The 17,500-nt window shown below is 44.1% G+C and overlaps 1 protein-coding gene across 1 annotated transcript in view; it reads right to left on the reverse strand.

Moving 5' to 3' along the window:
- Window positions 1-4,087: 4,087 nt before the first annotated feature.
- kiaa1549la (KIAA1549-like a) overlaps window positions 4,088-17,500 on the reverse strand; it is a gene marked incomplete at both ends in the record, with an annotated part of 103,735 nt that continues 90,322 nt past the window's right edge. Inside the window, 9 exon segments of the mRNA XM_080002361.1 lie at window positions 4,088-4,117; window positions 4,528-4,682; window positions 5,497-5,642; window positions 7,150-7,247; window positions 8,221-8,395; window positions 8,985-9,226; window positions 12,140-12,272; window positions 13,212-13,432; window positions 14,193-14,317. Coding sequence (XP_079858487.1) covers window positions 4,088-4,117; window positions 4,528-4,682; window positions 5,497-5,642; window positions 7,150-7,247; window positions 8,221-8,395; window positions 8,985-9,226; window positions 12,140-12,272; window positions 13,212-13,432; window positions 14,193-14,317 — 1,325 coding nt within the window.

Below are 17,500 nucleotides of genomic sequence, written 5' to 3' on the forward strand. Positions count from 1 at the left end.
CTGGGCAGGTGGTCGGAACCTTACTGCGATGGCATTGAAAAGTAGTCAGTGGGTAGGTATGCCCTTTTTTGCCTTTTTTTCCCACATAACCCCCAAAGCCCCAAAACCCCCGAACTGGAAATCTACCACGGATGTAGAATCTGACGAGAGGGGGCGTCGGTTCAGTTCATTTTGGGTTCAGCAGTGTGAGGGACCTGGTGCTGCGAGGTGGTGTTGGTGCTAAAGAGCCACCGTGACGAGAGGCAGTCGACATACATACAGTAGTTTTTGGGGGGGCGGGGGGCAAAAGCGAGACCGGGGGTTAAGGGCTCAGCGAGAGAGAAAAAAGGATTGATAGAGGGAGAAAAAGAGAGAGAGAGACAGAGAGGGAGAGAGAAAGAGTCAGTTATGGCTGAGCATTCACATTGGTAAGGACAGTTGGGGAGGGAGGGGGGCGCCTTCAGAGGGTTAGATATTTGGGGAGTCAAGGTTCCGAGTTGGAAAAGTCTTTGGGATGGGGGATGGGGGGTGGGGGGTGGGGGGGGGTGTTGAGTGTAAGTTTAGATAATAGTCACCATGGGAGGAGGAGGAGGAGAAGGAAGGAGGAGGAGAAGGAAGGAGGAGGGGGGTTGTGGCGTGGTTTTGTTATCGGGGCTTTGCTAAAAAGCTATTCCCCCCCGAATGTTGTTAAGGTGGCGTGACATCTGGATGGAGTCTATCCTCCGCCCACAAGGGAACACCTGGAAGCAGAAGAAGGAGAAGACAGATGACAACCGGCTGCTACACAGAAACTACAACGGAAGACTGGAAGAGATGAAGGCGCACATGCCCAATTTAACATTGATAACAACAGGTTAGTCGTATGTAGGGTGAAGTTTTCTTGTAGAACGAATAGTCCACTCCATTGTCGCAGCGTTAGCAACGTTGCTGTGGTGCTATTTCTCTTTGTGGAAGCTCTAAAAATAGGCGTCAGAATCAGAATCAACGTCTGAATCATTTTTATTGCCAAGTTTACATGTACAGGAATTTGTCTTGGTGTTTGGTGCATAGCAATAGCAATGGAACATACTGTACATACATAAACATAGTAAGAGATAATAAGCTAGTAAAACGCAAGTACTGCAAGTCCAATAGAAACATTTTCAATAAGAAAACAATAAGAAAACAATATGTTAAAATATATATAAAAATATATAAGAATAAGTAAAATATGGCTGTTTTATAAATAAAAGAGCTGTACAGTTTTTGCAGGAATGTGCAAATACAACCTATGGAATGTGCAAATGTTCCCAGTTTGAGGTACAGTATAACAATATGCACAATGTGCAAGGATAATAGTCCGGAAGAATGTTCATTCATTTCAAGCATTGACAGATAAGGAGACTTTACGCTAATTTAACGTGTAGTGTCTATGCGGGCGGGATAAGAGTCAGTGTCTGGGGGGGCTTGTTGATGAGGCCAGTTGCAGGAGGAAAAAAACATTTCTAATGGTGTGAGGTTTTGGTCGGATGGACTGCAGCCTCCTGCAGGAGAGGAGTGGCGCAAAAAGTTTTTGTCCAAGGTGGGAGGGTTGGCCACAATCTCTCCTGCTCGCCTCAGGGTCGTGGAGGCGTAAAGGTCCTTTAGAGATGGCAGATTGCAGCCAATAATCTTCTCAGTGGAGCAGTGACACGCTGCAGTCTGCTGATGTTCAGCTCCCACTGTAGGTCCTGGGTGATGGAGGTGCCCAGGAAGTGGAGGGCACAGTGTCGGCTGGAGAGTCACTGGGGGCGGGTGGGGCTGGGTTCTTCCTGAAATCATCAACCATCTTCACTGTCTTCACAGCATTGAGCTCCAAGTTGTTCTGACCGCACCAGGTCACAAAATGGTCAATCCCCCGGTGGTGGTAGGTGGACTCATTCCCACCAGAGATAGTCCAGTGAGCATGGTTTTGTCTGCAAACTTCAGGATATTGACAGACTGGTGACTGGAGGTGCAGCTGTTGATGTACAGGGAGGAGAGTAGAGAACGCAGCCTTCAGGGGAACTAGTGCTGATTGTCCAGGAGTCAGAGATGTGCTTTCCCAGCTTCACGTGCTGCGTCCTGTCAAACAGGAAATGTGTGATCCACCTGCAGATGGAGCCGGGCACACTCAGCTGGCAGAGCTTGTCCTGCAGCAGAGCCGGGATGATAGGATTAAAGGTGGCGCTAAAATCCACAAACAGGATCCTGGCATAGGTTCCTGAGGAGTGCGGGTGTTGGAGGATGAAGTGGAGGGCCAAATTGACTGCATCATCTTAGAGACCTGTTGGCTCTGTAGGTGAACGGCAGGGGGTCCAGGAGTGGGTCAGTGATGGCTTTGAAGCGGGACAGCACAAGGTGCTTGTGGCAGACGAGGGGGCGTGGTAAAGCCAGGATCTGCAGGTTACAGCACTGGCTTCTTCCTGATCAGCCCATGGGAGCTGATCGCTCTGACTTGGCTGGGAGAGTTTTCTTTTCCATTGTTTGTCTTGCAGTGACAGGGGAAGCGTGGTGCAGAGAGGTGTTTGTGACCAGATCGTGACTGTCTGTGACTGACAACTGGCCAGTCAACCAAGTCCCGATATTATTTAGGTTCTCATTTGCAGCGAGCCTTTTTGTTGTTGATTAATAAAATAAAACCTGTCTGCGTGGATCCTCAGCGGGAAAAGTCTCTGTGTCTCCCTCCTTAACCCGTACCTGTGGGTGGAGTCTCCCACAGTGCTCAAATGACTTCACTACCACAGAGGTCAGGGCTTTTCGGGGACAGGGATGATGGCAGAGGTCTTGAAGCTGGCTGGCACATGGCATGTCTCCAGTGTTAAATATGTGAGTCTGGCCCGGCTACTTTGCGGGGGGATCTACCCCTTGAAGAGTCTGTTAACGTCCCTCTCCAGGATGGTGAGAGTCATCATTGTGGTGGAGGAGGAGGGGGCCTCGAGGTGGGCAGCTGTGGAGAGGCCCAGGCCACTCTTGTGTTGGGGGAGGTGGAGCCTTATCCAGACTGTTAGTAGCAGTCCTGAATACATCCCAGTCGGTGCAGTCCAAGCAGACCTGAAGATCCTCCACAGCTTCACTGGTCCACAGCTTTGATGTCCTCACAACACGTTTAGAGAGCTTCAATTTCTGCCTGTATGCAGGCTTCAGGTGGACCATGACTTCAGAGTATCCCAATGCAGCTGGGAGGACGGCGTGATATGCACAGCTTACTGTAGTGTGACAGTGATCCAGAATGGTCTGCTCTCTGGTGGGGAATTTAATGAACATTTCCTTTGTTAAAGTCGCCGAGGACCATAACTAGGGAGTCCGGGTTTGTCTGCTCCAGACACAGTATCTGGTCGGCGAGCATGTGCTGTGCCTCCGGCACATTGGCCTGTGGTGGAATGTAAACACCGAGACAGAGTTCCATTCCACCGTTCCATTGCACAGTTCCCTTTCACTGTGTGTACAAAGGAGAGTGCACCTTTGACCAGAATGTCCAGTAATTCCACAGAAGTCGTGATGAAAGTGGAAAATAAATCTGCAGGAGTTGTAACCCTGAGGTTCATGATATCTTTATGGTGAAAGAGCTCTGGGGACTGTCACAAAACACTGAGTTTACAAATAAAACATCCAAACCAATGCGCACCGACACACCGATGCAGCTGTCTGCGGCGCCATGTTGCCATTTTTTGTGGAGCTTATAGTTTGCTACGTTGTTGCAGTGTTAGCGATGTTGCTGTCCACTATTTGTCTTCTTAAACTAGGCATACTAGTTATACATATCAATCAATAAGTCAATATTCCACCTAAATGTATCCATTTATTTACTATGTAGGCGTGTAATAAGCGGCAACAGGTTGATCAGGTTGCATCACTATTTTACGTATTATTACGTATCACTATTTTGCGCTAATGACCATCTGGCTGCACATTATCAACTTACTAATTGCTGTTCTGTGATCCTAACTCAAACCTTAAACCTCCCTTAAGCTATGTCATTTAAATACAACCTGCATATGAACACATATTAATGGATTCAATTGGCCTGGAGTCTACATCAAAAAATTACTTAAAAAATTGCCCACCGAGGTATCGGCTGTTTCAGCTCAGTGCCAGAGAGGGAACCACTTCAGCAGATGGTCTCCAGGTGACGGGAGTTCTGGAGGGAGAAGAGCAAGTCCGGTGTTAGACCGGATGACTCACACGGTGGGGAAACCTCAACGATAAGGACCATGAATGAATGACTGATTAAATAAAAAGAACGAGTATAGGAAAAGCTGACAGACAGTGCATTAACGGTGTAGAGCCCTCGGTTGTAATATTACAACATTCCCTGAGAACTCTCTGTACAGTTAATTTTATGTTGTATTTATATGTATATTCTCAATGATTCTCAATTGTTTATCCTAGCAATCCTATTGCATGGTAATGTGTCCATACATCAGGGGATTTGGTCCTGAACTCACACATTTTCCAACTTTCCTCTGCGCTCACTTGCTTTATTTGGGCTTTACAGGGTAAACGAAGGACAATTTCCTTCCACCACATTACAGCTAAGTGCCGTCTCACCGGGGTATCGTTCCACTGCCGTGGGAGGTCCTCGGGCTCGGGGGGGTAGGACATCCAGGACGGGCTGCGGTACGAGGAGGGCGGGGACATGACGAAGTAGTCCGAGTAACCGGGACGATTGGCTGATATGGCGTAGACCCCTGTCATTGGGTTTCCTGCAAAAGACCGACAGGGTCAGGGCTATGGCGGTGCCCTGAAAGGTCCATAAGCAACAGGAAGCACCGGGAGAAGTCCAGTTCAAACACAAAAGATGCGATGCCCTTCAATGCATGTACATATGGAAAGAGTTATTTACTTGAGTATCATCCTACTTGATTAAATTGTATACTCTAATGCATGAGAATCTGGCGAAGCACAGTGTTTTAGATTATGTAAAAACTGGAGACTGAGCGTTGTGCCTACCTAGTACAACCAGTGTTGTGCTGTTGGCTACTGGGAGCTGCCCAATACAACCAGATACAACTCATTACACGGCTCTGTTGGATACTCAATTCTGATTGGTCAATAGTGGCAATGAGCGCTCACTTATTTCTGAATAAAGACCAATGATCTGTTAATTGTGAATCACTTCTGCAAACGTTAGCTGGTGCCACCAATTTGTGATGCCAAAAAGGAACTACAATGGAAAACCAACATCCCATTCAGTCTCGTTCCACGATTAACGTAAATGTTCAGTTTAACAATAATTTCATTAGTAACTGAATAAGTAATTATGTTATTACAGTAAACAGCCATATGTAGGGTAAGTACCTATTTAGTAAGTAACCAGCAATTCAGCAAATAGGAGCGATTAATGTGCTGCCATTGCGTAAGGGGCCTTGATCACCCTGCCAGGGGTTATTTTGCGATAAAGACAGACTGGCACTACATTATCCCTTATTATCGCCGTTATCTAGTAAAATAACATCACAACACGATTATTCCTGCTGTCGTTGCAGGGGTGTGTATTGATGGTGGCTGCACACACACCTGAGTAGGTGGTAATGGACTGGTCGACAGTGACGGCGGGGAAGGGGGCTCGTGACAGCGGCAGATAGGGGGCGCCGTTGTGCTGCTGGCTCTGCAGGTCCGAGGCCTCCGACACGCGGGGCTTCAAGCTCACATCGGGAGTGGAACTGTGGGGGGTTAGGATAAGAACATACACTGTATGAATGTGTGCGCAGCTAAGTCTTCACTGGCTTACACCTGACAGTTAGTGTGTGTGTGTGTGTGTGTGTGTGTGTGTGTACTATTGTGTCTCCTCTGCATTTGGAAACACACTGCCGCTTCCAATAGCTACAACCGTGGAAGGAGTGCCGCAGTTCTCCCCGCCAGGTGATCTCTGATTGAAACACTGTCAACCTCCGTTTGTTTCTCGCGCCTTGCAAGATCGTCCCCTTCGTTTCTTTCCATCTCTTTCCATCTCTTTCCATCTCCCCCTGAGCAGGCGTTTGTTGTCACTCCAGGTGCCGGCGTTTTCCCCTCCCTCCGAACGCACCACCTCTCCACTTTCTGGCCAAAATCAAAGTCTCCCCCCATGCATACTAAAGACGGATCCAAACGCTGCAGTGCCGGTCCCCGCGGAGCCACGGATCACACATCTGCTTATTGAGACACACCGGATCAGTCGGTGCAGCTCAGTTTTTAGATACTGAAATATTTCGAATGGTTACACTGATTTATTGATCTATTTTTTTTGAGGGGGGGGGGGTGGATGAAATGCAAAATTGATGTACACCAGCATTGGCGCCATCTTCTTATTCATTATTTTTTATTTAGTGATTTAAAATGTTAGTGCCAACGTTTTGACGTTCAACCTTTCACCACTAGGGGGCGAACTTAGCGAGACGTGGAGCTGTCTCCGCAGTGCTAAAGTGCCCAGCAACACCGTGCACGCAGTAACAGCATTTAAATGAAGGAGCCGCTCATCTCAAATGATGCAGACTAACATATGCGCCTTGCCCAAAGTAAAAGAGTTTGGAGAGAGACAGAGAGAGAGAGAGAGAGAGAGAGAGCGTGATCAGGGAGCATTGCAGGACCAGAGCTGCTGCAGAGGTTTGGTCAGTGCATTTCAAGTATTAGTTTGTTTTTTTTAAAGGCGTCTCCTCTAATGCAATTCAAAATGAATAGCCGATGGACTCCGAATGCCTGTTTTCTCTGGCCGCTCCAAAAGGTTTCCATGGTGCGCTTAAATGCTTATTTTGCATTTGCATTTGGAACTGATACAGAAGAGCCTTTAAAGACCACATATGGGCACGGATCGAAATCGTAGTTTCGGTCAAGGTGTTACATATATATATATATATATGTATACAGTATATATATATATACATACATATAGGATTCAACATAACCAATATGCTGATATCTAAAAAAATTTAAGCCAAGGAACTGCCAATAGTCTGGGTTGAAACGTGACCAAAAAGAGTATGCTTTGAGACTGATAAAAGTTACTGCTGTTCATGTGTGTGTGTAAAGTAAAAGCCTGGTTTCAGCTATCCCGTGTTACGTGATTTGTGTGTCTTTTCATTCAGGCGTTCAGAATGTATACGATATATACTGTATATATTTACTTAGAATATATATCATTTAATCTATGTGTGTGTGTGTGTGTGTGTGTGTGTGTGTGTGTCTTTGTTGTACCGCCGTAGTGAAGTTCCCGGCGGCGGTCCAGGTCGGGACGGGATCAGAGGCGGCGGGGACCCGATGCCCATATCAGGAAGCTGGGTGAACCGGAAACCCTATAACAGGCAATCACAAAGCAGACGCTCAACGAAGGACATGATAGGAGTGGAGGAGTAGGCAAAGTTACGTTAGATGGAAAGGTTTCAGGAAGGTTTCAAAAATTCCGAACAATCTTTCCATTTTTCCCAGTAAATACAGTCCCCACTGAACCTATTCCATTCTGTCAGCCCAATTCCTAAAGTTAGTGCTCCTGATTTAACTGGTTAAATCACACTTAACACTCTATTCCTAAGTGTTAAAGGCCTCGGCTACCTTCCTCAGATCTACTTTCCAGATATGTTGCTGTGGGTGAAGGTCAGATATAACAACGGTACAGTTATTACAGCAGCGGACAGATTGCACTGTGGATTACTGTAGATTGGATCTTTAGACCGCAGTACAGAAACATAGAAGACAATGCCTTTTGTTCCATTTAAGCACGGAAGCCATCTTTCATGGAGTGAACCATCCACACCCCCATAACTAACTGCCCCCTCCAAATGCCGGTTCTATTCTATTCTATTCTGTTCTATTCTATTCTATACTAACCAATTTGGGTTCGTTTAACACGCATTATTACCCATTAATCTCAAACCATTTATTTATTTCGCTCAGCATTTAATGCATTTTTTAAATAGATGGTTATTTATTATTTATATATTATTGTTTATAAATATTTATTTATTATCAAATTTAACATCTTAAAGACGCACACGTACACATTAGCTGTGCACTTGTGTGCACTATAAATAAGATCCAGGCCTGGTTTTTGCTTGTTAATTTGTTTGTTTCGACAAAATCACGCATGAACTTTGGGAAGCGATGTTTAATTTGACAGACATTTGATTTAAATTGCCAACTGTATCCATTCTATTCTGTTCTTACTTTATTCGATGCTATTCGATTCCTTTCTACTGTGTTCGATTCAATCCCACTCCTCTCTATTGGCTTCTCTTCTTTGTTGCCGTCCCAGCATCCCCTTGTACTGACCGGCTTGGGCAGGCTGCACTGGTGCATGTCGACGCAGCCCAGCGTGCTCCTCTGGCGCCCGCCGCAGGGGTGGTTCATGGTGCCGGGGGCGCTGGTCACGCCCTCGCTGTAGGGGCTGGTGTGGGATGGGTTGTAGGCGCTGTGGGCATGGTGGAGGTGGCGACGGTGGCTGTGGCTGTGGAGAGGAGAGACAAATAGGATCATTTGTCCCTGTTCCTCGCCCCCACGTTTCCACACCAAGAAGTCAGAAGATGATGCCCTAAGATCAAACCTATTGTTTTAATTTGATCTGTTTTCATTATTTCATTGTTTTCTTAGTTATTTGTAATTATTTTATTATTTATTATATATATATATATATATATATATATATATATATATATATATATATATATATATATATATATACATTTATTTATGTTAATATTAATAATGTTCTATTCTAGTTCTACTTTTTAGTTAATTTTTAGGTTTAATGCACATAGCCATTTTTTTCTTATAATTAATATTATAAAATATATATATATATTATAAATATTATATATTGTTATGTATTATATTATGATAATATTATTGCCTTTTGTCTCTATCTATCTATCTATCTGTCTGTCTGTCTGTCTGTCTATCCATCTATCTATCTCACTGTCTACATGAGGGATCGGGTTTAAAATATATATTTTTTTCAGAAACATTATTGTTACTATTTATCGGCTCTGTGGCATCACGCTCGAATCCCAATTTTCATTTAGAAAAGGCTAATTTACCTGGTGGGCGGGGAGGGGGGGTCGTGGTCCGGCGGGGCAAGGCTGAAGGCGTTGCCGAGCAACATGTGCATCTGCGTGCGCACCTCGTCGATGGAGGGCTGCGAGCTGAGCGTGGACGAGTCGGAGCCGCAATGACCCTTAACCCCCAGGCTCCCGTTCCTGGTGCCGGTGGAGCCGGCGCCGAAGCCCAGCGAGGTCATCAGGTGGTCCATGTTGGTCTCCTCGAACGGCTCCGGTTCGGCCTGGGAACCCAACACACACACACACACACACACACACACACACACACAAACACACACACACACACACACAGAATTACATTACTACTTACTAAAATGAAGTAAATGTTCTCTGTATATTTTCCTAATTTTTGTCAAATCTTATTGTGAAGTAAAATTAGTTTTCTTTCAGAATGATGCATATCTTGTGGAGCTAGTTCTGTCAGACAACTTGATGGCGCCACACACTTCCAAGCCCTTAATAGGCTGGCCTTTTAAAACAGCCACTCTCTGCTGCCCTACCTGCTTTGCTGGCTGTTTGTTGTGTTGCTGTGCTCCCTCCACCTCCCCTTCATCTATCTCTTGCGCTTTATTCTTCTATCCAATGGGGCAAGCTCATCACTCATATAGTTCTCGCTAACAAAGTATTACTATGTTTGCTGTACACCTCGCCCGCAGTGATGAGCAGTAGAGCCAATATGAAAGCCAGCCAAAATAAACAAAGATCTTTTTAAAGTAAATCTAAGAGTTGTCGATCATAAATGTATTGGAGTCACTTTCACTTGGTTGTTAAGTCATTTTAACTTGTTTAATAAGCTATTTTAAAATTGTACTATTGTGTTTGCATTTCAGTGTGAACACAACACTTACTGTAATGTTATGCGTTGGCAAATAAAACTTTGAAACTGAAATACTACATTTTAACAAAAAAAACTAAGCTGTGGGTTCAACATACTGTACATAGTTTATTACTAGTGTACAGTATGAGGCAAGGTACGTTTTTTTGTAAAGCACATTTCAACAACAAGGCAATTCAAAGTGCTTCACATAAAACATAAAAAGCATGAAGACAAAGTGCAAAGAAACACATTATAAAATTATAGTGCAGTGCAAGAAATGGATCAAAGAAACCTTGTTTAACTCTTTGTTAACACATTATAAAGTTAAGAAATAGAATGCATAAAATCAAGTCATAAAAGTGACAGTGCAGTGCAATAAATGAATATTTGGTTTCGTAAAAGGCAGCGGCAAACAAACTCTTCAGCCTTGATTTAAAAGACGTGAGAATTGCAGCAGACCTGCAGTTTTCTAGGCGTTTGTTCCAAATAGGTGGAGCATAAGGCCACCAATAGTTTATTAACAGTATTGCACTATAGTAGATACATTTATTAAGTTTAAGCACCCTGTGTCTTTTAAAGCTCCATTACATTTAACAGTATTGAGCTAAAGCAATAACTGTAGCCAACCGCGGAGCATAACATGTGACAAAAAGTTTAACTTTGAATTTGGAAATCTGATTCCTTGCACTTGTGAATAAATTATTTGTAATTATTTGCATCCTTTGAATAATACATTCATCGCCCTTTGTTTTTGCACATTTTGTTTTTATTGAAAAAATGTATTTTTTAAATGTTTGATTATCTCTTTATTTATATTACTTGAACTCTGTTATTACTAGAATCTCCACTTGTGCTCCCCATTGGGTTTTAAATGTATACTATTTCCTATATTGTCACCATTCTTGAGGGACGCTTGAAGACCTAGAAATCAATTTCCACAATTTACTACTTACTCACTGATGGTGCTTATTGCTGTGTAATAGTGCTGTTTAGTACTGTTTTTCCATCCTTGAATAGATCATATAACTCAACATTTGTGTTGAGCCCCAAATTACACGCACCGAGCCCAACAATCGCTTGTGCTGCAGGCTGCAGCCAGACATAAATAGAAAATAACATTGGTTATCGGAGCGCTATAGAAGCATACAAATACAATTACCAAGCCGCCAAGTCAGAGCTGCATACCTGTTACCCACATGCACGCAAGCACGCACGCACGCACACACACACACACACACACACACACACACACACACACACACACACACACACACACACACACACACACACACACACACACACACACACACACACACACACACACACACACACACACACACACACACACACATATAGGCAAACCAAGCCACGTGCGGCTTGGAAGGGATCAGCGTATCCGAGGCCGCTATCGCCTTTCCCCTTTGAACGGCTGAATAGGCTGTAATCACATTCAAAGTCATTGACATTCAGCTTGGAAACGTGGCAGCCCAGGACAGGCGAACTGGAAGGGCTAAAGAGCGCTAGCATTCGCTATCTGCAGCCCCCCTCCCCCCTTTCTGCACCTTTATCTTTCCATCGTAATTTTTCACTGTCATCTCCCGTCACCTCGCCCCCCGCCCGCCGTCTTTAAATTGGAGGATTCTTCAGATTCTTTGTGTACTTTGTCGCTCTCTAATCTTTATTATTATTTCCCCCCCCCCCCCCCCCCCCCCCCCGTTTCACTCTGTCCTCGTCTTTCCTTTTTTGAGGAAATGCTTTATTATATAAAGTTCATGGAGAGTTAATTTGATAATCCCCGCCAGGTATAAACTCAGAGTATTAGTATTAGGAAGAAGAGTGTCAGAGAGAAAGAGAGAGAGAGACAGAGGGAGATGGGGTAGCGTCACGTACGAAAGAAAGAAAGAAAGAAAGACAGAAAGAAAGAAAGAAAGAAAAATCATTTTTTTCAAGGATATCTCCTGTATTTCTCTCACTTTTCTCTTTGCAGCCTTCATCGATCAGAAGGGTTATTTATGTCTCTTGTGGCTGCTACCAACACAACAACATGTTGAGCAAGGCCCCGCCCTCTTCCTGCTGCACTGGACCTTCCTTTTTCACATCTGTCTATTTCTGACTGCATCCATCCTTTGGTCAGACAATCCATCCAGTCCGTCTATTCACCGGCCCGACTATCTTTCGATCAGCTTCACAGTACTGTAAGTCAGAAAACAGTTACATGGGTCCAACAATCCATCCATTCATGCACTCATACATCCATCCACTCATCCGCTCATCCATCCCCCCATCAGTCTGTCCCTGGCTCCCTCTGTGTACCCACATCGTATCCGGTGTTGCGGATGCCCCGGCGGGATCGCTCCCTCAGCACCAGTAGGTCCATCTCCGTCTCCACTGGACTGGGACTGCTCAGGGACTGGCGGCTCCAGTAGGTCGGCTCCCTGGGGTGGGAGTACCTGCCAGAAAGGGGCAAAACATTAACATTACATGCATCAGGTAGAGCAGTCAAGCAGTCGTTTTCCTACATTGTTTTTTTTCCCAATAGGAGAATTTATTCTAAAAGATAACCTCAAAGATTACACAGTGTAGAGTCTCCTGTGTGATGAAACCGCTCTGTGAGATGATGGAATTGGTTACAAATGATTCCATTTCTTTCTGGGAAACATGTTTTTCTCTGTCAGGTCGGTGTCTTGAAAAAGCACAATATACTACAGTACCCATGAGGACCATCGACTGTTGCTATGGTGATGCACCAACCAAAGAACCAGAAGATCAAAGAGTTGTTGTAAGTATCGGTCTGTTTCGGCCGACTCCTCCCACTACTAGTACAAGAGCTTTGGCTTGTTTGGAAATTTACTCTCGCATCACTTAAACTATTGACCAAAATCTGAATAAGTGAGGCCAGATATATGCTGTGCCGTTGCAAATGTTTTATTCAGTTCAGATCTACAATGTATTGTTTATAAGTATGCTTATAATATTCTGTAACTTCCCTCAGCAAGACACGAGCGATCTGTGATCGGGTGATTGTTGATGCAATGCTGTTATGGTCTTGTAGATTACTTATCTCCCAAAGCTGTCATGTATCAAGTCTTGGATTTTACTTTTTTTTCAAGGAACCAAGGTACCAATAAGATTGTTGACGCAGAATTGTCTATGAAAATGCACATTTTTTCGTCCGGAACCTTCAGGCCTAAATCAGACAAAATGTAACTGTAGTTGAGGCCACACCCCCACAGTGTGCAGGAAACATTTAGTTGCCCTCCCCAAAGTTAGCAAACAGCTATTAACAATTTATCTCGTGCACAAACGAGATACGTGAGTGAAGAGTTGTGACTCATGGCTCAAGGAGATTGGGTGAGAGTGACTTTTGGCCCTCTAGGTCCATCCTGTACCTCTTATGGCATCCTGCGAAGGAGGCTCTCTTCTCCTCAGCCGTCATTGGCTCCTTGAGCCCATTCTCGTGGCGACCGGACCTGGCGTCACGGTGGCCATAGCCGTGGCTCCCGCTCTCCGACAGCGAGAACTCCCCGTAGCCCTTCCTCCTGGCCTTCTGACGCAGCTTGTTCCTGTAGTGCTCGATGTCCGACTTCTGCTTCAGCCCACCTGGGTTGGCCTGAGATGGTGCAGAGCGGGGAAACCTTGAGCACATCTGAGTTTAAAACCCTATGTACGCTTGTGCTAAATGTCCTTTGAACACTTAGGCCACTGAACAGTTACTTACAGCATGTCCAATAAGGGGTGTAACAATACAACAGTTTGCATTGTTATAAATTGATTCAAAAGACAATGCTATGAATTGATGTGAAGTGAAAATAATGATCCATATTGTAGCTATCCACCATCTCTCCCGTTTAGGTCATTTCAGTGGCACAGATGATCAATAAGTGCAAAGGTCTTGTGAAACAACAAAGCATTGTGAATCAATTCCTGGTTTTTGTATGCACAGCTAGCCACGTGCGGAACTGCGGAACAACCACTTCTGTTTGATGCAAAAATGGTCAGTAACTGATGTAATTTGATCAGGAATGTCGAACCTACACACCAGGTTAGAAAAACGAACTGGACCTCTAACTGAAAGGCTTTCCTGAATCGGGAGGAGAATGAATCACCACGTCCTTGTCTTGTCACAGTGATAGCTTCAATCACAGAGCGCAAAAGCAAATAGATAGTTTTGAGCTAGTTTTAGAGGATTGATAGATTGATTGAATTGATTGATTGATTGATTGATTGATTGATTCCTCTCAATAGATTAGTGTGAAGAAATGGTTTAATTTCATGACCTTGTATGCAGGTGTACAGGGGGCTTTCAGGAGTAATCACATAGTGTTAACGCTGTGTGGAGTATGGACTGTATGATATATTATTGTACTCACGTCCCCGTTGAGGACCACAGAGTCTTGGCTGTGGGAAGACGAGGAGGGGTAGGAGTACGTCGGCTGGGCCGTCAGGGGCTTGATGGTGATCAGACGCAGAGAGCCCGAATGGTCATCATAAGGGTCTGGGAACAATGGAAGAGATTGAAGTAGGCTTGCTAAAAAAATAAAATCCAAGGACAGACATAGAAAAGGGAACGTAAGGACAGCAAGGGTTGTGAGTTTTTGAGAGTCTGCCATGACTGTGTCTTTCTTTGGGTGTCTGTGTGCGTTCTTGCAGGGGCGAAGCAATAGCCGCGCAGTTGCATTTCACTCACGCTCTGGTTGCGACCGAGTGCCTCCTTGACGTCATACGGCTTCGGACCGTTTCACTCAAACACTGTCCCTGTCTCTCCTTAGTCCGGCTGGCGCTGTTGGTGTCCGTCCACCACGGCGCAGAACTCACTGAGCATTAGCCTTTGCCTTTGCTTGACTTTCATGCCTTGTTGCTCGGCTGTCTTGTGTGCAAAGCCATGGCTGAGAGCAGACATAATGGACGAATTGGAAAGCACAGCGTCATTCGCCTCAGCCTGGTTAGGTATTTTTCCAACAATCCTACAAGGGATCAACGGGAACGGTTGCCGATATTGATCAGCGATGCCGCTTTAATGAGTTTGAGCAAATCAATTGTTCTTTGTATACCAAGACTGCTAATTCTTGGATAGAATCGAGGAGTATGTTCTTAAGAACAGAAACAAATACTAAGGGTAATGGCCAAGACACTTCTGTTGGACAAAAAAGCTATCAAGTTCACATCAATCCTATTGTATAATGTTAATAAGCATTTGATTGTGTTGTTTAACGCTATGATCCATTGGCTTCTCGCTTCTGGATTGGCCAAGCCTGGACTGTTCCAGCCTCAGCCACAGACAGTTTCCCCTTGAATGCAGCAAATAAAATATATCTTCATCTAGGCTTGCACCTTTTTAGACTGACGTGAGGCAGAAAAGACAGCAAAGATCTGGTTTACCTGCAGATGCTTTCTCATTACTCCGCCTAATCTCTCAAAGGCGACGACCCCATTCTTTTTTACCTTTACCTGAAATGGTTGTTGTATTTCGCTCAGTAGAAGAATTGATCTTGCTTTTGCAAAGGGGGTTCCAAAAGAAACCAGAGTAAAATAAAAGTACCTACATCTTAAATAAAAACACACTGTTTCGCGCGCCGATCACGGGCATCACTGGCGCGCCGTGGGCACAGTCCGTGCTGTGCCCACCTCTAACGACGCCACTGGGTTCCAAGTTAAACTCAGTGAAACTCAGGCTCCTTTCAACTTCCATTTTTTATTTGGAGTTTTAGGTCGCCAAAGGAAAGTTATGTTGGAAATGATAACCCTCCAAACGGAACCGTTTGTTATCTGAGGAATTAAAAGTATTGTAATCTCAGAACCAGATTATCTGTGACTTTAGCCAATCACAGATACATTTTTTTTCGTAATGTGATGACGCACCACTGTAGTGTTCTGGGTCACAGAATGGAGCCACGCATTAAGTGTTATCTTACAGCGGTCGGAGGCTGGGGTTGTGCTTACAGCGTTCAAGGTTTTAAATAGTCTGCCATATTGAGCGAATGAGCTTGTGATATGGTACACATCATCACACATGACGACAGCATTTATACTCTAAGCGATATTTACTGTATGAAAAGATAACGAATGATAAAAGGTTCTGCCTTTTGCAATCAAATCTTTCATATTTCAAGTATGTCAACTGGGGATTTCTCACTGCAACGCCGCTGCGGTATTCACCTCAGCAGGAGAGGTGCAGATGGGAAAGCAAAATCTCCTCAGAGGAGAAACGGAAGATTAAACCGCGGGCGATAATGAACTATTAAATAAGAACACGCGCCATAAAATATCTCCCTGTGTTTAATAAGCCTCCGTCACGTGGGAGCCAAGGTCGGGGGACACATTCCGTATGGATAGAGGACAGGATTGTCATCTCAAGATAAGGAGGGGGAAAGGAAGCTTGTATGTCTTATAAAACTCAGGAGTTTAGCGGGATGTTAAGCGCAGTGGACCACGCAATATGACACCACCGCCATTAAAATGCATAGGTAGAAATTAAGTGTTGAGATCCCCTGCAACCAGGGCTTAGATACAACCTCATTAGCGGCGATTATTGTGCTCATAATAATGCCGCTACTAATAATCAGAATCAGAATCCGTTTATTTGGCCAAGTACTGTACATTTTGTTATGCAAGGAATTTGTCATGGTCCCCCTTTTATCACATATCATAAATACAAATATCTTCAAAAGGGGGTTATGACGTGTTTCTTTTTACTCCTTTCAAGCCCATGACACCTTTCATGCCCAGCGTGCCAAGAAGGGTGTCACCTGCCACGGAAATTTCAGCATCAGTTCTTCTGTCGTTTGATTTGACTTTTGAGGCGATTGATTTTGTGGAATGAACTGAACCTGTTACTAAAGTCCTTTGAAGGGAAAAGACGGCCGCCCGACACGCCAGCTTATCAAAGTTCATCTCTGATTGATGCGTTTCCTGCCATGAAATCCCAATCACCTCCACCTTCCATGCTGCAGCAACTTTATCTTGAAAGCCATTGATCCTTAAATGTCTCCTGTCTCAAATGGCTGTATTCCTTGACAAAAGTCTTGGAAAATTTTGATTTGATTTGATCATTTTTTTCAGTGGAAAGGTAAAAGATCTGTGTTCAAAATGAAATTCAATGAATTCAAATTTATTAAAAATATAACGTATAATAATTATTACTATTATTATTACTAGGCCAATACAATTTAATAATATATTATTCACATTTAATTTAAACTTTTTTTATCATATTAATACGATTAATTAATAAACTACAAGTCATTGCATTGAACTTTGCCAGAAACAATTATTTCATTATTTTCATTATCATCTATCTATCTATCTATCTATCTATCTATCTATCTATCTATCTATCTATCTATCTATCTATCTATCTACTACCTATCACAGCTTTGACAACCTGTTATTTTCCATGACAGTGTGCTTCAGTGTGCTCTCCTCCCTCCCTACTCCCTCCTTCCTTCCTTGCCATTGTGACCAACAAACAGAACAGAAGTGGAGTTCATGTTTTCTGAGAACAGTGAGCGGAGCAATCAAACAGTTAATCATCATCTCTCGTCTCCTCTCCCCTTCCCTGTCCTCTCCTCTCTTCTCCTCTCCTCTCCTCCGGGTTTTCACTCGCTTGCATAAACACTATAAATCACACAAATTACCGTGAACATTGGCCTGCCGATGCGAGAGAGCTTGAGAATAACAA

The sequence above is a fragment of the Zeus faber genome (genome assembly GCF_960531495.2).
Source record: "Zeus faber genome assembly, chromosome: 6".
In the NCBI taxonomy this organism is placed as follows: Eukaryota; Metazoa; Chordata; class Actinopteri; order Zeiformes; family Zeidae; genus Zeus; species Zeus faber.